This window comes from Zootoca vivipara, chromosome 2 (assembly GCF_963506605.1).
Source record: "Zootoca vivipara chromosome 2, rZooViv1.1, whole genome shotgun sequence".
NCBI classification, from domain to species: Eukaryota; Metazoa; Chordata; class Lepidosauria; order Squamata; family Lacertidae; genus Zootoca; species Zootoca vivipara.
Window position 1 is genome coordinate 17,889,373 of NC_083277.1, and position 23,607 is coordinate 17,912,979.

The 23,607-nt window shown below is 47.7% G+C and overlaps 1 protein-coding gene across 2 annotated transcripts; it reads left to right on the plus strand.

Annotated features, from left to right (window-relative positions):
- Positions 1–4,532: 4,532 nt before the first annotated feature.
- On the plus strand, positions 4,533–23,607 carry LOC118080934 (E3 ubiquitin-protein ligase TRIM7). Of its 2 annotated transcripts, none has more exons than XM_035106978.2 (7): positions 4,533–5,489; positions 11,293–11,388; positions 12,739–12,969; positions 17,830–17,852; positions 18,322–18,434; positions 20,357–20,392; positions 22,513–23,607. In XM_035106978.2, exons 1-7 carry the CDS (start codon positions 4,929–4,931, stop codon positions 23,025–23,027), a joined length of 1,575 nt encoding a protein of 524 aa, XP_034962869.2. In that variant the 5' UTR covers positions 4,533–4,928; the 3' UTR covers positions 23,028–23,607. The 2 variants fall into 2 exon arrangements, with proteins under 2 accessions (XP_034962869.2, XP_034962867.2); XM_035106976.2 differs by having other exon boundaries at positions 4,535–5,489; positions 18,319–18,434.

The window sequence follows — 23,607 nt, forward strand, 5'->3', positions numbered from 1 at the left end:
GGAGTGCCATGCTTTTTTGTATATCACAGGAAAAAAATAAGCCTGTTTTAATAAAGTTGCCTTCCCAGTAACAGGAAAACGGTGTGAAAATGATCCAAAGTAGCTTAATGCGTATACATGGCTTTTTTTAAAAAGCACTTCAGCAATCCTTATTCCACCCTCCCCTTGCTGAGCATCAGGAGAGTAGAGGGCAAAATTAGGTATTGTAAAACTTTCATTCTAGTGCCCACGTAGATGGTAAAATTTCCTTGGTGGTACCTTGGTTCTCAAATGGCTTACCTGTCAAACAAATCGGCTCCCAAACGCCGCAAACCCAGAAGTGAGTGTTCTGGTTTGTGAATGTTTTTCGGAAGCCGAATGTCCGACGTGGCTTCCGATTGAGTGCAGGAAGCTCCTGCAGCCAATCGGAAGCCGCGCCTTGGTTTTCGAATAGTTTTGGGAGATGAATGGACTCCCGGAACGGATTAAGTTCAAGAACCAAGGTACCACTGTAATGATTTCTGTGACGTTTAAGAGTTGGAAAGAAATCACAGTCTGTTGGACTTCTTTTCTCCTTAGGCTTTCCCAGCCTGCTTGTTACAGCAAAGCAGCGCCCATGTTTATAAACCCATATTTCCCCTGTGGTGAAAGGCCTAAAGGTCCAGTCGTGTCCGACTCTGGGGTTGCGGCGCTCATCTCGCTCTATAGGCGGAGGGAGCCGGTGTTTGTCCGCAGACAACTTCCGGGTCATGTGGCCAGCATGACAAAGCTGCTTCTGGCGAACCAGAGCAGCGCACGGAAACACTGTTTACCTTCCCGCCGGAGCGGTCCCTATTTATCTACTTGCACTTTGATGTGCTTTTGAACTGCTAGGTGGGCAGGAGCTGGGACCGAGCAACAGGAGCTCACCCCGTTGCTGGGATTCGAACCGCCGACCTTCTGATCAGCAAGTCCTAGACTCTGGTTTAACCCACAGCGCCACCTGGGTCCCTGGTGAAAGGCCTAGTTTTCACAAATTACATTGTTCCTTCATGCGTCTTCCTCTAATGCGCAGGGATCAAACAGTAGGCGGGGTTTGGGGGCGGTGGGGGTGGGGTGGGGAAGCGTTAAGCTGTGTGATGCTATACTTACAGTTAAAGTTGTTCCATTCCAGAAAGGTTTGTGTCACATCTGTATGTGATAAGTAACCCAAGGAGCTAACTTCCATTGTGAAAAATCTGCATTTACATCTCAACATCAGGTTAGGGATGCTACTTGCTTTGCTTGCCCGCCTACCCACCCTGCTGTTGGTTCTGCCTGGTCTGAGCACCCCAGACACTACCTCCCTAGCTTTTCCTCAGCAATTCTAATGTCCATGGAGTTCAGAAAGGCTCTGGTGTAGCCTCCCAAAATAAACCATCCACCTCTGCCAGGCTGCAGTGCCCTCGGACAACAGGGGACTCATCTGTAACATGACCTTCTACCTCAATGTGAGCCCATTGCTGCTAGTGCTGATAAAGGTAAAAGCCCCCTGGATGGTTAAGTCCAGTCAAAGGCGACTATGGGTTTGCGGCACTCATCTTGCTTTTCAGGCCGAGGGAGCCGGCGTTTGTCCACAGACAGCTTTCTGGGTCATGTGGCCAGCATGACTAAAACGCTTCTGGCGCAAGGGGACACCGTGCCGGAATCTAGAGCGCACAGAAACGCCGTTAACCTTCCTGCCAAAGTGATACCTATTTATCTACTTGCACTGGTGTGCTTTTGAACTGCTAGGTTGGCAGGAGCTGGGACAGAGCAATGGGAGCTCACCCTGTCGCGGGGATTCAAACCGCCAACCTGTTTAAACCGTTGTGTTTAGACCACAGCGCCACCCACGTTCCTTGCTGGTGCTGATACATCCACACTGGCCCTTGATTCCTGCCTTGCTGGCCAGTGTAATAGCAGTTGTTTCTTCAGAGGATATACCTGAACGCGGAGGTGCCTTGTCACTTGTTCACTTCTCTCTTGGCTGTCCCAACCCCTTGTGCAGACTCCTGTTGCTCTGCCACTTCTAGCCCAGCTGTGGCACCTTCTCTTTGGGCCATCTGGATGGGAGAGGGACACACAACATGGTGGGCTTCAAAGTTCAGTGCTTTGAATTGCACTTTGAAACAAACGTGTGACCAGTGGAGATGACTTAGCATAGGAATAATACTCATTCCGCTAACCTCAGGCGATGATCTGGTAGCTGTACTGGAAATCTTCACCTGGTTCAAGGGCATCCCCTTGTAACACATTTTATGATCATCCAATGTAGATGTTACTAAGGGTTGAGGGATAGCTCAGTTGGTAGAGCATGCGACAATCTCGGGACGGGCTGTGGGTTCAAGCTCCACATTGGGCAAAAGATCCCTGCATTGCAGAGGCTTGGACTAGATCAGGGGTCAGCAAACTTTTTCAGCAGGGGGCCGGTCCACTGTCCCTCAGACCTTGTGGGGGGCCAGACTATAGTTTGAAAAAAAATATATGAATGAATTCCTATGCCCCACAAATAACCCAGAGATGCATTTTAAATAAAAAGAACACATTATACTCATGTAAAAACATGCAGGCCGGATTTAGAAGGCGATTGGGCCGCATCCGGCCCCCAGGCCTTAGTTTGGGAACCCCTGGACTAGATGATCCTCACAGTCCTTTCCAACTGATTCGTAGGAAGGGGAGCAACTGAGTACAAGCTGCAGCTGGTGAAATGTGCAACCAATATGTGAATCTGCTTCTTAACAGGGAATGTGCACACATAACTTCTCAGGCCTTCCTCCTCCAGCTTTTGGGCCTGCATTCAGTGCAATACTTGCACATGGCACTGCTGAAGGAGTTCCAAAGCGTCCTTCGAAATAGGAGATGAAAATAGGTAGAGCTGCCTGGATGTCATCCACCTTCTGATAAAAGCCAATCCCAGTTCTCCAGGGAGCATGAAATGGCTGGATGTCAAACCAGCGTGGGAATGGAGAATGTGGCACCCTCTAAACAGCACTTTCCCCTGGTGCCATATTCTTAACAAGCCCTTTCAGAAAAGGTGAACTATTGTGATCCTATACATGCCTACTCAGAAGTAATCCCCACCAAATTTAATAAGGTTTGCTCCCAGGTAGGAGCATGTCAGGGCTTGAGGGATAAAGTCATTTGTTGCTCAAGTAACGCTAAACTGAAACAGGATGCCTTTTGTACTCCTTTCTGCCCAGGAAGAGCCAGTGATGAACTTGGGTAGAGTCAGAGAAGTACCAGATGAGAAGGTTATTCACTGGAAAGACCACTGCCTACAGCTCAATAGTTTTATCACCTGGGGCAGCTGCACCCAGATTACTGTAGCTCCTGACACATTCCTAGTAACCTTTTCTTTAGACTGCTGCTATGGTATTCTTTCTTGCTAGTCTTTCCTCCGCTCTCATTTCCAGTCGGTGCAGAGTGCTAGTCATTACTAGTAATTGAATTGCTATTGGAAAAAACACACAAGATGACATGGGATTAGGATCGGATGCTCTGATCGAACATATCCAATTTTCAGGTGCCACCCTCCAGTGCTCCCTACCTCTAGGCAGGCTTTTTTGAACTACAACTCCTGTCATCCCAAGTGAGCAGGACCAGTGTTCCGGGATCATGGGAATAATAGTCCCAAAAACAGCCAAAGGCCCAAGTTTGGACAAGCCTGCTCTAAGGCATCACGAAGTTATAATATTGAACTTGGTTTAAGGTAAAGGGACCCCTGACCATTAGGTCCAGTCGTGACCGACTCTGGGGTTGCGCGCTCATCTCGCATTATTGGCCGAGGGAGCCGGCATACAGCTTCTAGGTCATGTGGCCAGCATGACAAAGCCGCTTCTGGCAAACCAGAGCAGCACATGGAAACATTATCTACTTGCATTTTGATGTGCTTTTGAACTGCTAGGTTGGCAGGAGCTGGGACCAAGCAGCTCCTGCCAACCTAGCAGTTCGAAAGCACATCAAAATGCAAGTAGATAAAGTTTACAAGTACCAAAAATCAGCCCCGAAACATGGGGAGCAATAATAATAATAATAATAATAATAATAATAATATATTATTTATACCCGGCCCATCTGGCCAGGTCTCCCCTGCCACTCTGGGTGGCTTCCAACACACATCAAAATACATTAAAATATCACAGACTAAAAACTTCCCTAAACAGGGCTGCCTTTAGGTATTTTATAAATGTCAGGTAGTTGTTTATCTCTCTGACTTCTGATGGGAGGGCTTTCCACAGGGCAGGTGCCACTACCGAGAAGGCCCTCTGCCTGGTTCCCTGTAGCTTTGCTTCTCACAGTGAGTGAACCGCCAGAAGGCCCTCGGCACTGGACCTCAGTGTCCGGGCTGAACAATGGGGGTGGAGACGCTCCTTCAGGTATACTGGACCGAGGCCGTTTAGGGCTTTAAAGGTCTTTGAATTGTGCTCGGAAATTGAAGCTGTGCACCTGAGTTCCTATAGAATGCCTTTCCCACGTGGCTATTTAGAACCAGGCTTATGATGATGATGATTTGTTAAATTTGCATACTGCCCACAAGTCTCGGGGTGGTTCACAATATAAAATCACAATACAGTATCACAATATAAATATAAAATCACAATCTAAAGCCACAAAGTATTTGCGATTAAAAACAAAAAACAACCGAATAACGCCCCCTTATACGCCTGAGACTATCGTGGACAGTGTCCAGATGCAAAGGAATGACTATTATGGCACGGTGGGGTCTCCTCAGCTCTAATGTTAGAAATGAATCATTATCCCCAACCCTGCTGAGGCAAACGAAATGCCACCCGTCACGCGGGCACGGGAAGCTTCTCTTCTGTGTCTGCAGCCCAAACGAGGCCTTCTGCTTCTCCTTTCCTCTCCTCTCTTGAAACTCTGAACAGGCCTAAACAGTTCGCTCCCCGGTCCTGACTTCTTGCCAATTTAAGAAACCAGAAACTCCTGAGATGACCTCGGGGCACCAGCTGGTTTCTGGCTCGGGAAGGCCCGCCTTGTGTTTCGTGCCAAGCATTCGTTCCCTGTATGCAGTTAAAGGAGAAGACGACGGTGGTGGTGGTGGTGGAGGAGGCGACGGCACTCCAGCTGGAGCCATGGCTGCCGTCTTCCTGCCGGGCAACCTTCAGGATGAAGCCACTTGCTCGGTCTGCCTGGAGTACTTCAAGGACCCCGTCTCCATCGAGTGCGGCCACAACTTCTGCCGCTCCTGCATCGCCAAGAGCTGGAAGAGCCTGGAGAGCGATTTCCCCTGCCCTCAGTGCAGGGAGGTTTTCAAGGAGAAGAGCTTCAGGCCCAACAGGCAGTTGGCCAACATGTCCGAGATCATCAGCCAGTTCATCATGCATGGTGGCAAGGGCCTGGAGGAGGACGGGCTCTGCGAGAAGCACAAGGAGGCCCTGAAGCTCTACTGCAAGGACGACCAGAAGACCATCTGCGTGGTGTGCGACCGGTCTCGGGACCACAGGCCGCACACCGTGGTGCCCATAGAGGAGGCTGCCCAGGAATACAAGGTAAGAGATCTGATGCGCTGGGGTTCTGCGCAGGTGTGGTGGGAGTGGCCTATAGCTGGATTGCTCAGAGGCCTTTAGGCGGACATTGTTTGCTGCTAAGAAGACAACCCCTAAAGCTGATAGGAAAGTTCTCTCCAGAATTTGGGGAAGGGGAGTGGAGGAGAGCAGAGGGGAAGGGATGGCAGACCTTTGGATCTCAGGGTTGGACTGCCATTGGTTTTCGCTTTTCCAGGAGGCCTAGAATGAGAGCAGGAGGTGTTGGCGCCTGTCACTCTCTGAGCCCCCTCAGGATGTTGTCATAGACGCATAAGAGCCCATCCACCTGTCAAATTTGGCCCACAAGGGGTCCAGGAGTTTATGATCTGGCCCTCCAGCCGGAAAATATTCCCTCCCTCCTGCCCCCATTACCATATGGCTAGATAGGACCCAGACTGTATTCTCTCTCTCTTCACCCCTGACGCCCCTGGAGGGCAGGATATAAATATTATTTAAATTGTAAAAGTTCCATGTCAAACTTTGGTTAAAGGCACAGGATAGAAACTGGTATCAAAAGTGGAAAGCTGCAGGTTTCAAGGATGAACATAGAGAATTTGATTCCGTTTGCATTTACAAGCAAACCTAATTTGCACTTTCCAAAGCAGTACGCAACTGAAACATAGCAATCTTCCCAAATTTGCACGTCTCCGAATTTTGCAGAGCAGTTCTCCAATCAAGTAATGTGTACAGATATGCATGTACTAGAGTAGAGTGTGCATACAAGTGCATATATTAGTGAAAATATTATACAGGAATGCATTGTAGAAGAGAAATTGCTTTGCAGAAATGTGTATTTTATTCAAAGTGCATACGAAGTTGTGTTGGTGGGGGGAAATTTGCACTGAAATGCTGAGTTTTTATAAAGACGTGGTTTTTGTTTACAAAAAAATGCACAAACTTATGTGTAATTGTGGAAGGCAGGCCTTGAGAATAGAAAAAAATGTCCACCCCTAGTCTGGATGGCTTCTTAGAATAGCCAAGCATGGCAGTGCCTGCCTAGATAACTCTGCTCAGTAATGTAGTTAGCCCCATTGAGCTCAATGGGACTGACTCCCAGGTAAGGGTCCATAGATTGCAGCTTGAATTTCCCATTAGAGGGCAGGCATAAGTTGCACCTGTGCTGCTTGTCCTTGTCAGACAGGAAAAGGTTAAGCAAGTAACCAAATTCCCGATCTATTTCTGGGAGGGAGAGTTCCCAAAGTGGGAATAAGGTCACAGGCCGACACTGGAGAGCAGGAGACCTGCTTGCTCTTTGGCTGTGCAGTGCCAATAGCTACTTAAAATAGAATTTACAGCTGATGAAGGAGGGATGGCTGCAGACTTAGAAGGGCCGGCCCATTGGCCCGGGAAGATTTTGCGGCAAGTTCTGTGCTCAAGCTAGGGGTCCTCCACCAACTTCCCTTTACACAAGTGGTCTGTGCACAGGGACAAACTATTTGTGGGAGATCTGCAGCTGGGTCTCCTTTTTATTTTTATTTTTAATACAGCTGCCGGGAAGGGCTGCCAATTTACATAGGTCCCCAAGGCTGTTTGAAAGCAGTTTTGGCGAAGGGCAGTGATTCAAATCAGGGCTATGGTCTGACTGCAAATAACGTAGCAAGCTTCTTGAAGCTAAGCCATTTTGTCATGGGAAGTTACAGGGGAACCCCAGGGTTAATGTGATCTGGTGCTTGGAGCAGGGGTGGACTACAACTCCAGCCCCAGACAGCATGGCTGCACGAATTATTATAGCTAGGAAGTGGAAGGGGCAAGCAGAAAATAAAATGGAAGAATTGTATAAAGAGGTGTGGGATATAGCTATTAACGATACATTAACATGTGCCATTAAGGTAAGATGGGAAATATGCAGGAGAAGCGAGTTTGAGGAGATATGGAAAGTGTTTGTAGAATTTGTACTGTTAAAATGGAAAGGGGTCAAACCATCACAAGAGGTGTTGAAATTTTGGGAGGTTGGATCATTACAATGGAGTGGTCTCAGTAGTGGGGTGCACGTTTTTATTCCTATTTATGTATGATTATTACTTAGTCAAAATAAAAAAAAAAAAAAAAAGAAAAAATAAGACAAAAAGAAAAGGAAAACAAAGGAAAACATTCCAAAACAGATTAGAACATTCTAAAAACAATTTAAATTAAAAAACCCAACAAGCAGTCACAGTATTGTTCTGTCCAATAATCTTGGGGTTGCCAGGAACAGTATTCTTGAGCCACCAGATGACTGGGTAAACAGGAATGTTTTCAAATTCCTCCTGAAAGTTAACAATGAAGGAGTCAGGCGCAGCTCACTAGGGGAGGGCATTCCACAGCCACCACTGAAAAAACGGTGTGGAAGCAGGAATAACACAGCCAGTCCCAATGCCACTGTGCCATTGCTCTGATCATTTTTGGAGTCCCCTGGCTAACTGCATTCATGTAAAGAAGAAACAAACATTGGGCGATCAAGTCACAGATCTCCTGGGTTAATTTAGCTAGAACAGCTACCACTCTATGCAGCGCCGTCTTAAGCGCGCCTGTCGCCATGGTGCGCCGGATCTCTCCGGCGCCCTTCCGCCCCGTTTCCCAACGCGGTGGGTGGGTGGGCGCGGCGCTGCTGCGCGGTGGGCGGGCAGACACAGCACGATCTCTCCGGCGCCCTCCCGCCCCGTTTCCCAGCGCGGTGGGCAGGTGGGCGCAGCTGCGCAGCGGACCGGCGGGCCAGCGGGTGGGCGCAGCTCGCGGCGCCCTCCTGGCGGGCCGGCGCCATGGTGCCCTGCGCCACTGGGGGTCTATGATGAGCCGGCATAAATCACTGGTTAGTACCAGGTATCACATGCTAATAGAGATGTAGGGAGCTTGTCTACATGGGCAATGCAAACATACCAAGGCTAAGCCTCCTGGCCCAGCTCTGAATGGGAGCCAAGCTGGGAGGTACTAAGGAACAGAGATCTGCCAGGACATGCAGATAGCAGTGTAAATTGACACTTAGGGCTCTTCTGAAAGACCTGTTTATTGAGGCTTACATAGAGGTTCAAGTAGATCTGATCTTTACTGAGCATTTGTTCTGATTCATTTGCAGGAAAGGTGGTACTAACAATGACAATTCATCTTGATTTGCTTGTGCAGCTGTACATGCACATGTTCCCATTGTTTGTTCATCCCACATTTTTCAATGCATTTCCCCATCACTTCCTAACTGCAAAAAGTCTCTGTTTCTTTTTAAAAGTAAGTTAGTGGCACAAGGCTGGCAGAGCACTATAATCCACTTTAACTGTGCAAACTTACATTTCCTGCGAAATGCATTCAGTCTGGAGGCAACAATAATAATAATAATAATAATAATAATAATAATAATAATAATAATAATACAACTTTTATTTGTATCCTGCTCTCCCTGGCCGAAACATGGCTGCACATTAGTCATCATCTCTCCATGCCTGAGCACATTGAGAAGATGACCCTCCTTTTAATACTCCTTGATGTCTATTGTACGTTAGCACATTAAAACGGCAAGCAGGACTTCATCCAAGCTAGGGATCACTAGGTCTGAGCCTCATAGCCTGTCTTCGGTATCCATCAGCGTTAAGCATGTGAAATAACACACAGCCAACTGTGGACTGCATCTCCCTTGTCAATCATCATTGTGACAGTGGCCTACATGAGAATTGTTGCCCGTTCCTCCAAGTCGGAGACTGCAGCTTTGAGCCTGATTTGAGTCCAGAAGCATCTAATTTTAGAAATTAAACATTGGGGGCGTAATAAATCCTCGTCAACGTGGGTGTTAGTGCTGCCAGGTGGAACAGCAAGGCAAACAACTGCATTGCCTTTCTCTGCTTTCAGCTTCTGAGTGGAGGCAGGATCGCTGGCTTGAAACACCTGGCAATCCTAATGGGCACTGCCAGTTGCAACTACACACACACACACACACACACACACACACACACACACACACAGTGCCCCACTCTCTTGGGGGGGGGCTAAAAAATGTAAAGGGGAAAAAAACCCACTGGATGTACATTTCCAAAATATAAGATAAAAAACAAATAAAATAAAACCTACATACAGTAACAGCGTTTTATGTTGTGTTAGCTCCTATGATTGTAAGTCATGAGCCCTGCCTGCTCCCTAAAATATCACTGGTTTGCTCATTCTGCATGGACCGGTTGCATGGCAACATGTGCAAATGGCTTTAGATACCTATTAGGTCCATAAATTACCCTATAGCATATATCCAACAAAAAAAAACAGCGACAATTTGTTGGTGACAAAGGACAGCTGGGCATATAAAGGGCCCCATTACCTTCAGTAGCTTAGGGCCTCATCAAACCTAATCCGGTCTTGCGCGCGCATCCACACCCACGCCCACACCCCCTACCCCTACTCAAATCCCTGCAAAAATACAAGTTGCTGTCAGGGATGGCGTGGTCCTGGGGGTCCAATGAATTTCGCATATCCTGGCATTCCTCTTGCCAATGGGATTTCCCGCTTTTATCAGACTGGAGAGATCCTGGTTCAGTTCCTCACTCACCATGGAGCCCAAATGGGTGACCATCACAATCTCTCGGCCTACTCTTTTTCAGAGGGCTGTTTTATAAGAATAAGGTAGGTGGAATTATTGCAGATCAGCTTGAGCCCCCTGGAAGAAAGCTGGGATAAAAATGCAGTAAATACATAGAATGCCGTAGTTGCTCGAGAAGCAGAAATTCTTTAGGTTAAGCCTTCTGCATCACTGTCCCTCCAAGATTTCTGTGCTTGGTTTCCACTTAATGCAACTCCTTCTCTCTCTCTGTCTGTCTTTTTTTTGCCAAATCATTTTTATTTATTTTACAATAAAACTTTTCATTACAATTCCTCCTCATATGTTATACGTTTTGGCTTTTTAGGGCCATGACTTCCTTCAAACCTTCCATAGGGTTTTCTATATTTCATTTCAAATTTCTGTATTTTCACTACTTAACCATTGCTTTTCAAACTTTATCATCCAATATATCACAAAATTTCATCTCGACAATGATTTTTATATCTTCACTACAGTGCTTCTTGCAGTCCTACCAACTTATTTAATTGACTACAATTGTCTTTCAAATAATTAACAAATTTAGTCCAGTCCTTGATGAACCTCTGGTCCCGCTGTTCTCGGATTCTTCCCACCATTTTGGCCAATTCCGCATACTCCGTTAACTTCACTACCCACTCTTCCTTTGTCGGTAATTCGCAACTCCTTCTAGCTTGGTACTGTTTTTTATGGCCATATACCCTGTTTCCCCGAAAAGAAGACATACCCATAAAATAAACTGTAGCAGGATTTCTAAGTATTTGCGCAATATAAGCCATACCCCCAAAATAAGACATAGTGATAGGCGCAGTTCTGGAGGGCACCAAGGAAGAGGCGAGGCTGGACGCGTAACAAAAATAAGACATCCCCTGAAAATAAGCCATAGTGTGTCTTCTTGAGGAAAAATAAATAAAAGACAGTGTCTTATTTTTGGGGAAACACAGTATATATAGCCAGAGTCTTTCTCAGAGAGCAGGTCTTTCCCACCCCTACCAGCTGGATGTTAAACTTGTAATATTCTGCAAGCAAAACGTGTGCCGTTTTTATACGGATGGTGAACTGCAGCCTGATGCAGCAAAAATATGCGATGGGACCAACTGACTACTGTATGTACCTTCTGCTTTATCTCTCAGTTATCAGTATAAAACTTGTTTGGTGGCTCCAGGTATGGATTGGACTTTCTCCTGCAGAACAGATCCCAAAGTGCACGAGAAACAATTTTATGTTTTTGCATCTTAGGAACAAATTCAGACCCGTTTGGATTTCTTGAAGAAAGAGAGACAGGAGCTTCTGGAATTCAAAACACAGGACGACAAGAAAAGCCAGGACCTTTTGGTGGGTATCAGTTGCTACTTACAAGCTGGCAAATGGGTACAGCATTGACTCAGATGAGGGTGTATAATGTAACAGAGCTGAAAAGGGTTGAATGGGGGCCTGCTCTTTTGCCTTTCATAACAGCTTCATATTATGATGAAGTGTGGAGCTGGTAAAGCAGAGATAAGCATTATCATGCACTGCCCATGTCTGCCCATCTAGCTGCTCTTGAAGGCGCAGAGCATGACAAGAATTTGAAATCCCGCGGCCAAGCATTACTGCACAGAGAACAGAGGTCTTTGGCCGCATCCTCACCCAGAACAGAGAATATAAATGTACTTTCATGTGGGTTACATGACTGGAGAATACAAGGGGAATCTGGATGAGTTTCAGAGCAACAGGTTCACAGCCAAAGACCTCTGTTCTGTGTGCCCGTTGCCTTCATGGGCAGGCACCTCAGTTACGTGGCGGTTATGAGTTTCAACTCAAGAGCATAAATTTATAGTGCGGATGACAAACTAGGTGAAAGGTTAGGAGTGTCCCTTGTAATTTTTGCAAATTATAACTCTGTTCCTTATCCTCTGCTGCCATCTATTGTTTGTACTTATTTATCATTACTCTCCATCTACCGCCTTTGTGGAAGCGAAAAGATGCTTCCCTTTTGAGGGGCAGGATTCAAATCGCATACCGCCAAATTCAGGTTACATGATTAAAGGGGATTTGGAGCTTGTAAGCAACTAGCCTACATCCCATAATGCTTTTTGCAATAAGGAAAGTGATGGCAAGATGTATTGGGAAGTGTAAGTCTGGCTGCCATCTCAAAACATGACAGTAGATGCCCTCACTTCTAATTGAATCATAGAATCATAGAGTTGGAAGAGACCACAAGGGCCATCCAGTCCAACCCCCTGCCAAGCAGGAAACACCATCAAAGCATTCTTGTCATATGCCTGTCAAGCCTCTGCTTAAAGACCTCCAAAGAAGGAGACTCCACCACACTCCTTGGTAGCAAATTCCACTGCCGAACAGCTCTTACTGTCAGGAAATTCTTCCTAATGTTTAGGTGGAATCTTCTTTCTTGTAATCTTCTTTCTTGAAGGAGAGGCTCTTTTTAAAGGCAGAGTGACGGTAAGGTTACAGGTTTCAGGGGGTCAGTCTGGATGACACCCAGGGATCCCTTACAAAGCTGTGATCCTGTGGATGAGGTTAGAATCTATAAGAGGCAAGCGGCCAAACCAAAAACCCCAAAACCACCATTCTGAAGGGCCCTTTTATTGACCCCATTCTGACGTTAGTTGGCCAAAGTTGTGTTTTGAGACTCGTGGTGTTAGCCCTTCTGCTAAGGGGCAATCTTGGTTTTGTTTCTTTAAGAAAACTATAGAGACTGAGAGACAGAAGGTCCTCTCTGAATTTGAAGGGATGCGCCAGTTTCTGCATGAACAAGAGCAGCTTCTTCTGGGTCAGCTGGACAAGATGGAGAAGGGCATCACCAAGAGGCAGAACGAGAACATCACCGAGCTCTCCAAGGAGATTTCTTTCCTCAACAAACTCATTGCTGACCTGGAAGAGAAAATCCAAGAGCCAGTGCTTGATTTCCTCAAGGTAAGACTCCCCCCCCCCCCAAATAATAATAATTACGCATGCATCCCATAAACTTTGTGCAAAGCCAAGCCTCTTATCACCAGCATTGCCTATAAAGTATCTGACACACTGCACCATGATACCGGTAGATGTCTGAATGTGTGCACACTTGGAGAACTTGCATGACCTAAGTACTTTCCTGATCAAGTACTTAGAAACCTTGCCTCAGGAAGGTGCTTTCCTCAAGGAAAGTAAAAGCCATGTTATCTCTGCCTTGGCAGTGCTGGATTTGACCAGAATATCGACATTTAGGGTGGTCTCCTAGGCCACATTCGCGCCATACTTTTAAAGCACCATGATAGCACTTCAAACAGTCATAAAAAGGTAAAAGTAAAGGACCCCGACAGTTAAGTCCAGTCGCGAACGACTCTGGGGTTGCGGCGCTCATCTCTCTTTACTGGTCGAGGGAGCCGGCATTTGTCCACAGACAGTTTTTCCAGGTCGTGTGGCCAGCATGACTAAGCCGCTTCTTGTGAAACCTGAGCAGCGCACAGAAATGCCATTTACCTTCCCGCCGCAGTGGTATTTATCTACTTGCACTGGTGTGCTTTCAAACTGCTAGGTTGGCAGGAGCTGGGACTGAACAATAGAAACTCAGTCCCAGTTTCGAACTGGGGTTTCAAACCGCTGACCTTCCGATCAGCAAGCCAAGCCCAAGGCTCAGTGGTTTACACCACAGCGCCACCCACGTCTCAAACAGTCATACCTTCCCCCCAAATAATTCTGGGAGCTGTAGTCTGTTAAGGCTGCTGAGAGTTGTTAGGAGACTCCTATTCCCCTCACAGACTACAATTCCCAGAGTTCCCTGGGAAGAAGGACTGATTGTTAAGCCACTCTGGAGATTGTAGGTCATGGAGGTGGGGATCTCCTAAAAACTCTTCATTAAGGGTGCTGAGAGTTACAGGTGAAGCTTTTTACAGCATGAAGTGAAGCATTATTACTTGCTAACATCTGCGGATCAAGCAGCTGTCAAAAGCAGAGGAGACAGGTAGTTAGGAAGAATGTCGGCCGCCCTGACATCCACCACAAATTGAATTAAAACAGGACTGAGGTCCTTTCAATTCAGAAACAATATTTTCTGATTTCTGTATTCGGGGTGTGGGGGTGGGGAGAGAGAAATACTCCCACTCACCCCCGTCACTTGAAAATTGCTCTGCAGAAAAGCTGTGCTCTCTGGTGCTTATCTTTAAAAAGCCTTGATTTTTCTGTTTGCCACCGTTCTCAAGTTGCACCTAATGTTTCCATGCCAAGCAGTTTCTTTGACCTATTTAAAGGCTGCAGCATTCCTCACTGAGGGTGGCTGTAGCCCAGAAATCTGGGCTGTGGTCTCTTTCTATACATAGCATACTGTACTAAGGACATCATCATGATCATGAGAAAGACTGCTACACACACACACACACACACACACACACACACACACACACACATTTTATTTTATTAACTTTCAACATTTTAAACATACACAGTCAAAAAACAATTTTGCCTTTTTTCTAATTTTTCTCAGCATCCCACCCCTTTTCCAATAGAGTTGTTGTTTCTCTCCTGCGGCTGCACCCTGTCTTCTACCTATCAAATCTGAACCAGGTCCATGTTATATTTTAGCCACCACTCCACAAATGGTAGGCAATCCTGGCATGAGCATTGGTGGCGGTGTGGTGGCTGTGGAGTAAACACTTGAGCACCCCCTCTGCCGGCTTCCAGCCCTTCTCCAGACAGCTGTTGGGAATTGCAGCAGAAGAACCCTTAAAAAAAGTGTCTGTGGCTCCTGCATCTATATGGCGGTGGATGCAGCAGAATGGAGTGGCAACTCGAAAGCTAGAATGTCATACACCAAGGTGATCCTTCCGTCAGGGTAAGCGCTTAGGTTTTCCAGATGGAACCACCCTTGCCCTGATCCACAGGCTCAAAGGAGGTGCCTGTTGAAGTGTAGGCTAGTTCCCACAAGGCAAGACACAGTGATTACAGCAAGAACCTTTGTTGAACTAACAGAATTGGACAACAGGGGCAAAGCAACTTCTTATATACATTTCTGAAGACCTGGCCACTCCCACTGCCAACGTGATTGGCTATCTAAACTTCCAAGCTGCAAATCATGACTCAGGGTTTAAGGGCCAATGGCAGAGGCCCCAACCCTGATATGTACTGTGACTGGGTATCATGTATCAAATCAGAACACGGGCTCAGAATCCTTAGTCCAGACCAGGCACCCCCAACCTGCGGCCTTCCAGATGTTTTGGCCTACAAATCCCATGATCCCTAGCTAACACGACCGGCAGTCAGGGATGATGGGAATTGTAGTCCAAAAACATCTGGAGGGCCGCAGGTTTGGGATGCCTGGTCCAGACTCAAGCTCAGGCAAACACAGACCACTGAATACATAACACCTGTGCAAGTGGTTTGATGCAGGGATACCAAAGAAGGATGCTAGAAATGCCAGAGGGATGCCCCTCTCTGACGCTGGGATCCAATGCTGCGAGCAGGCTGCAGCTCCACCCCACAGCTCTCCCCACACGCCCTGGTTGGTGATTGCTGAAGATACGCTGCTGAGGCAAACACAGAAACAGCAAGTGCCTGTCATGACTCTCAACTCGCTAATTTCTAATGCAGGCATCCCCAAACTTCTGCCCTCCAGTTCCCATCTTCCCCGACCACTGGTCCTGTTAGCTAGGGATCATGGGAGTTGTAGGCCAAAACATCTGGAGGGCCGCAGTTTGGGGATGCCTGTTCTAATGTTTACCTCCCGCCAGGAGGTTTGTCCCTTGAACTTCGCTCCAGATGGGAAATATTAGACGACCATCTACTATCATGTCGTGTCAAGTATCCCAATACCCAATCCTTAATCGGTGGGGATTTTAATGCACGAACCGCCGCCAATTGGGATGACTTGACTAAAGACTCTCAACTCCTGGGCAAACATTTTATGCATTACTTGTACAGAAAACTATCACCCATGAAGGGGGAGCAGGAAAAATCTTAAACACATAGCAGAGTTTTCCAAAAAACAGACCAGAGGCAATTGTACTTCATCCAGCAGAGCTTTACTTTCTACTGAAGGCAAATGAGCATAAATGGTCACAAATCCAGTACAATCAGGATTGGCGCAGTCCATAAAAATCCAGTTGCGGCCAAAAACCAAGAAAAACGTACACTTAAAAGAACTTATAATAAGACTAAACCTTAACACTAAGTATACAGAAAGAGAACACTGGAACAAAGAGACAGAAAAACAGAAAGTGAGTGAGACCCAGACAGAAACATAACCTTGACAGAAACATAACAGAAGCAGTTTAAAGCTGTACACAGCTTCCCAGAAGAAATGTAACCCAAACAAAAAAACCCCCCACATTCACATAGAAATATACCTTCTTTAGCACAGAGAAGAAACCTTCTAGGACCCTCTTGAACTAATCAGAATAGGAAAGATCTCTACATATCAGATCAATACTTTCTGTACGAAGAAATGCAAACTGACAAAAATGCCATACGTCAGTTTGGCCAGAACCTCTCACTGGTCCACAGGTGGCAGGCATCTAACTCTATCTCCTCTTCCTAGGCCAATAGCCAAGCGCCCCAAGACAACAGAGATAAGCGTGGCATCAAAGCAGGCCAATTAGCATATATCAAAGCAAACGGATAAACATAGTGAGCTCATTCTTGCAGCAACTGCTAATCAGTCTTGGGGTTATCTTGACTACCAAGATGGCCTTTAAGGAACAAATATTCACCGTTTGGTTCTACACACTCCTCCTCTCTTCCCCCTGCATGCTGTTCCAGGGTGTCAAGGACTGGCTGGATGCTGAGGAGTGGTGGGAGGCAGCAGCTGGGGGACCCTCGTGGGAACCCCCAGGGGAAGAAGGCTCAGAGCCCGGGGATTGGTGGTGGGACGACGATGAGTGGCCAGAGGGAGCAGACCGGGAGGAGGAGGAGGAGGAGGTGTCGGAAGCTAAAGAGGTAACAGGGTTTAGCGAGCAGGAAGAGGCTGTGGCAGAGAGCAGCCCAGAGGCAGAAGCGGAAGCTGGAGAGGATGGGGACCAAGAGGCTGCTGAAGATACCAGGGAGTCTCCCCCTCCTGCTGTGACCAGCTCCCCTCTCCCTTGGTCTCCCAGAACCCAAAGAGGTATGAAGAGGGTGGAGCAAAGACAGACAAGGCGTCGGAGTCTCAGGTTGCTTGGGAAAGACCCAGGGGAGGAGGAGGCTTAGAGAGCTGGGGGACGGCAAGGACCTTCCATCCTTGCAAAAGCCTCATCGGGGCAAGATCTATGGGGAAGAATTGCTGTGCTCACTAAGCCCGAGCTGGTGTTTCTTTGAAAGAGTTAAATTCAGTGACACCTTGTGAGTTACTGCTAACCTACGGATACCCGCCCTGACGCGCCCCACCCACCCCCCGCTCAAGTTGATTGCTGGGTGGGGTGAGAAGATGGGGGAAGCCCTGTTGCGCATGCAGAAATCATTGTGTGGGGTTCTGCTGATGCGACTGGTTAGGTCAGGCATCCCCAAACTCGGCCCTCCAGATGTTTTGGGACTACAATTCCCATCATCCCTGACCACTGTTCCTGTTAGCTAGGGATGATGGGAGTTGTAGTTCCAAAACATCTAGAGGGCCGAGTTTGGGAATGCCTGGGTTAGGTGAATCCCACCCATTGCCTCTGGAATTTATGTGAATAAAACGGGAAGCTATTGCAGGGGGTTGGACTAGATGGCCCTCTGGGTCCCTTCCAACTCGACGGTTCTAATTCAAAAATGGAATTAAATGAAATGTGTTAGATGACTGCTCTTCCACCAACTCTCTTTCCCTCCCCTCTCCTGTTTCTCTTCCAGGATGTGACAAGTGCCCTGATCAGGTATGGAGCTGCATTTTCACCCCCTCTTTGTTCTTTGTTCATGAACCAACTGAAAGGTCGGTGTCAGCCATTCAGGGAAGTAGAGTCTCAGAGGCATATTCTGCAGACTGCAGCCTAGATGACTCTCTCAGGTCATTACAAATCCCAGGCTCCTTATAGCCACTTTGAGTGTGAATACAAACCCTCTCCACCCTCACAATCTCAGATTTCCATCACCTATATTAGGCAGCCGGACTGCCAGCTCTCAGATAGGATTAGGGAGTGCGGGGAGGGCCAGGGAGAAGGAAGAGTTATTTTCTTGTTTATTTGTGCAGCAGTGAAGCCACCGGGGTGAAGTGCAACCTTTGAAGCCTCATATGTAAAAAAAACAACCCCAAACCCTCTTAAACTGGGAGGCAAAGCTTTGCTCTTTTGTCTGTCGTAAACTCTCAGTCCAGTAACTCTTCTAATTTTCGCAACCTGTCAGAAGTGATGACCTTAAATGTCAGAGGCCGGTCCCCGTTTCTTCTGACATGAAGGGCCACACCTGCAATTTCTCTCTGAAGACCGTGGTCCTCAAGGGAGTGCTAAAGAAATTCAAAGGTAAAGAGAAGCAACACCTCTCCGTTCAAATCCAATCTCGATATTTTAGCACCTGAAAGTGGCAGCCTTGGCTTGTGGCATGGGGTGGCATCGCCCAGCACAGAGCATGCTCAGTGAGAGGCCAACCCGTTTCTCTCAGTCTCGATAACAATTTGCATTATGGATTTTATAGACTGATGGCAGCCTGAAAGAACTGCTTTCTTAATTGACTAACACAGGGGTTGTCAACCTGGTCCCTACCGCCCACTAGTGGGCATTTCAGGATTCTAGGTGAGCGGGAGGCGGTTCTACGGTATATGTTACTCAGGGGCGTCGCAGTAGGGGGTGGGGTGCCCCGGGCTCCACTCTGCGGGGGGCAGCGCAGCATGACTGCCATCGCAGACGCCCCAATATTTCTGGCCTCGCCCCTCGCTTCTTCCTGGTGGCAGGGCCGGCTCTAGGGGTAGTCTGGGTGGTGTGGGGCGCCGGCCTGGTAGGGGGGCGCCGGGCGCTGCGCCCGCCCACCAGCTGCGGCAAGAAACGGAGTGGGGCAGGGGTGCCGGAGCGATCTCCGCACCACGGCGCCTGGGCGCCCGACGTGCTTGAGACGGCCCTGCCTGGTGGGGCGGAGGCAAGGGGCGGGCCAGAGAGCAGCGTCAGCGCCGCCCGCTGACACCCCTTGCCGCTCCACCTGAGTAGGAAGAAGCACACGTCGCGCTACAGAGCGGGTCGCTGGCGCTGGAGCACTGCCCCCTGGCAACCTGCTCTGTAGCACGTCGTGTGCGTCGTGACGCATGTGCCCGACGGATGCCCCCCCCCCAGCGGGGTGCCTTCTGGTTTGCCGCCCCGGGCAGCCAGAAGGCTAGTGATGCCGCTGATGTTCCTGCAGCACTGGTGGGCGGCAAGGACATTTTACCACCAGGAAAGATGCATTAGTGGGCGGTAGGTATAAATAGGTTGACTACCCCTGGCAGCGATGGCCTCTGTGCTAGCTGGATTTTCCGAAAGGGTTTAGTCAAATTCACCTCGTAGCCAGCAGTTTGTGGGATGCTCTTCCCGAAGAGGCCTGCCTGTTGCCTGCTCTATATTCTTCTTTTGCACTGGGCAGGGGTGGGATTTGCTGTCTCATGGACGCATCTGCCAAAGGCCATTAAGGAGCCGTAAGGAGCAGCCTCCATGTTCAGAGGGAGGGGGCAATAACAGGGGGGAGCAGCTGCCTCCATGTCCTGCTTGTGGCTTTCCCAGAGGACTCTGGGTGGTCACTGCTGGAATCAGGGGTGGAGAACCTCTGGCTTCTGGGCTTAATTTGGGCTACCTGGTCCCATCATTTGACCAGTGAGGTCGTTTTGGCCTAGCCATGCCCACCTGCCCTACACCTGGCTTCAGATATGGGGCAGGTAAAGAGATAGTGGTGTTGGGGGGGGGAGGTTGCAGGCAACCTGTCCCGCAGCACCTACGAAGCCCGGTGCATGTGGTTTTGCAAGCCCCGACAATCAGCTGATGCAGACAGCCGTAACCAGCAGATCTGGAACATGGAACAAGTTGGTCTGTGCCAGCCTTCATCAAGCTGGTGCCCTCCAGATAATTTGGACTACAACTCCCATCAGCCCCTGGAGGGTGCCAGATTGGGAAAGGCTGGTATATGCCATTGACAATATTTGTTTATGACACAGAGGTTATGAACAGTTTCCATTCTCTTATATGGGTCTCTGTGTACATGTTTGCGTATATGCATATCGAGTGAGCTGATTGTAATTGTAAGAGGAGTTAAATTAAAGCACACACACACACAAAAACAAACACACATCGCAAAAAGCCTGTGTACCCAATGAAAAACAATGGGTACTGTATAGTATAATATGTACGTATATGGTGTTTGGACAGAATCTCTTTCCGCTGTTCCTGATTAGCCCTGATTTTCATTAATGGGCTTCCTCTTTCAGATCACCTGCGGGATGAATTGGGGAAAGGTGAGAAAGGTAAGTGTTGGTAATTAGCTAGACTTTCTGAAGAACCAGATCACACACCTGAATGTTCAAAGCAGACGTTATGTGTGTATGGCAAGCAAGTTAATACGTATACCCAGAAATGAGTTTCAAGGGTAGTTTTTCAATGCATGTAATAAAAACTCTGCCAGTCTCCTGTATTCTCTGTTTTCAGTAATGTCACTGAATACAGTCGTAGCTCAAAAGCTCAAGGTTGCTGCGATGGCTTTAGGCAGAAGTGTATTGGGAAGGTGGTGGACACTCGAATCAGAAGTTGAATGGCCACCTGTCAGGGATTATGTAATATAGTGGTTTGTTTCCCAACTCAATTGAGGGAGGAGCAAAGTGAAAGTGATTGAGCTGTGTGAACAAGCTAGGACAGAAATGCCCACACCATACATTTAAAGCACATCCAACTCCCATTTAAATTGTGTGGCTTTACCCAAAGAATAATGGGAAGTGCAGTTTACTCCCCACCCCCGGAGCTACAAATCTCAGTGCTCTTAAGAAACCAATTCTCTAAATTTTTAGGGAGGGAGAGTCCTGTGGTTTAAACGTATGTTGAATGTGCATTCAATGTATGCTGTGATTCTAATTTACTTATCTTATGCCTCTGTGTTTCATCCCAGCGCAACCTATTTAAATTATTATTATTATTATTATTATTATTATTATTATTATTATTATTATTACCACCATCATCATTATCATAATAATTACGTTTTTCTTGACACTGCAATGTAGTCGAAGCAAAATTCCATGTATGGTTGATACTTGGCCAATAAATTATTCTATTCTATTACCTGCAGGTCTCAGGGTAGCTCACAAGATAAAAGCACAAAATACATAATCAAAACAAAAACAAAAATGCCCCAATAACGCCCCCCTCCAACACATTTTAAAAGGGCATTGGATGTCCGAATTGTGAAACCTGTTATAGGAATTCTAAGGTCTCAAATATAGAATAAATGTTGATAATTGCACAAGATAAACACACATAAATATATAAACCACATACTGTATCTAAAAGAGTACAGGAGAGCAATCCATTTTTTTTAATAATAATTTCTATTGGTTTTTATATAGACAAGACAAACAAAAAATACAATATAAATTCTGTCCCTTCATCCCCTCCCCCCCACAGGCCCACTTCTGCCACCAGCAACACCCGCGGAGGTGGAGAGTCAAAGGGGTCCATTTTAAGGCTAGGTTTGACCTCCCCCCCTCTCCTCCCCCCCCAGTCCCTCCCCTGCCACTGAAGGGACGGGGACGGAGGAGCACTGAGGTTTGGTTTACCCTCTGCTTCTCCTTCAACAAAACCAACAAACAAACAATAAAACAATAACATATTCTAAATCCTACTTTCTTAACATTGTATTTGTGACTTCCTCGATTCTCTTCTTCCTGGTTTTCTTAATTTCTATATCAAATTGTGGCGATTTTCGTATTCTAATTCAAAATCTTACCCTTATAATATTCACTCAATCCTCCTCCTTCTTCATGCTGCACCTCCGCCAGTCCTCTCCTGCCACCAGAGGAACCCGCAAGGCGCAGCACTTCAAAGGATATCCATTTTTGCATCTGGGTTTCCTTCCATCCCCCTCCCCTCCCCTCAGGACACCCCCTGCCACCAGGTGTTCCCAGGTGCAGAGAGGAGGGAAATGGCTAGGAGAGCAATCCAAAAGCCATCTTGGCTCTTCTCAAGTATCTAAATATTTCCTCTGCCTCCTTAATCCCCCTTGTCTCTAGGTAGATAGCATTCAGGGGAAGTTCCTGAAGGGATTCCTCTCCTACACCCAGCGCTTTTTTTTCTTTAAAAAATGTTTAGGGGTGCTCTCATTTTGACTGAAACCCCCCACCATTTTATAGCTCAAATTGGGGGGAATAAATACAGTAAATGGACAAAAGTACAGAGATTCACAAAATGTACCCCAGCATCCCCCCCAGAAGAAAGCACTGCCCATATCTATGAACCTCATTGTATTAATTGTCATTGTTTGCCCAGATGCTCTGCATGGAGGGATGCCTGGCATATGCCCTACCTCCCAGTTAATTTTCAATGTTATCCCCGCGGGGTGGGGGGGTTGACTTAACGCTGTTATCCTGCCTCCTAGAGGAGCTGCTCCTGGACCCAGAGACGGCCAACCACCTCCTCATCCTCTCCTCGGACCTCAAGGGCGTGAGGATGGGCTGCAGAAAGCAAGACCTACCTGACAACCCCAAGCGCTTCGACACCAACTCTCGCGTCCTGTCCACCGAGGGTTTCAAGTCGGGGAGGCATTACTGGGAGGTGGAGGTGGGGTCTGCCGATGGCTGGGCCTTTGGGGTGGCCAAGGAGTCGGTGCGCAGGAAAGGCTTGACCCAGTTTAGCCCCGAAGAGGGCATCTGGGCATTGCAGCAAACAGGCGGGCGGTACTGGGCAGTCACGGTCCCCAAGCGCACCCCGATTTTCATCCCTGAGAGGCTCCACAAAGTCAGGGTTTACCTGGACTACGAAGGGGAAGAGGTGTCCTTCTACAACGCTGACAACATGCAGCACATTTTCACCTTCAACGTCGCCTTTACGGAGAGGGTGTTTCCCCTCTTCTCCGTTTGCTCCACTGTCACCTACATTAAACTTTGCTCCTGAGAGCAGGAAGGTGCTTCGATCCAAGGTGTGTGTGTGGGGGAAGCTACATTATTTGCGAGCAATGAAAATTTTCGATGCCAAGATGTCCTTCCCTGGGGGCGACCACCAAGGAGGGCCTCGTAGTCACAGAACCTTGCGACGGCTGCAGGAAAAGTGCTTGGGGGTGGGAAATGCCTTCAGATGCGGCGGGTGGGGCAAGGTGGTCGGGGTGTGTGTGTGCCGTCTCCTGCTTAAAACATTGGAAAGAGGCACTTACCAATATGTGCTCAAAGCTAAGGGCTGTGCAAGGCCGTTGGTTTGCCCTAGGTTACTCAAAGGCATGTAGAGAACAGGCCTAGATGCACCCATGTCTGCACTATACATTTTAGTGTGCTATGATACCACTTTAAACTGTCATGGCTTCCCCCCAAAGCATTTTGGGAGCTGAACTTTGTTGAGGGCACTTTAGGAGACCCTAATTCCCCTTGCAGAGCAGCAAGTTCCGGAGTGGTTTAACAAACAACCCTTCTAATCATCATTAATTAGTGCAGAATGAGTATTGTATCGGCGACAACGGGCAAACCATTCTCCTGTTTCTCTC

Excerpts from the sequence above, each read along its gene's own strand:
- LOC118080934 (XM_035106976.2), top strand. The coding sequence starts at position 4,929 with ATGACCTCGGGGCACCAGCTGGTTTCTGGCTCGGGAAGGCCCGCCTTG. Across the intron at positions 12,970-17,829 it reads CAGTGCTTGATTTCCTCAAG|GATGTGACAAGTGCCCTGAT; the intron begins GTAAGACTCCCC and ends TTTCTCTTCCAG. Across the intron at positions 18,435-20,356 it reads AGTGCTAAAGAAATTCAAAG|ATCACCTGCGGGATGAATTG; the intron begins GTAAAGAGAAGC and ends TTCCTCTTTCAG.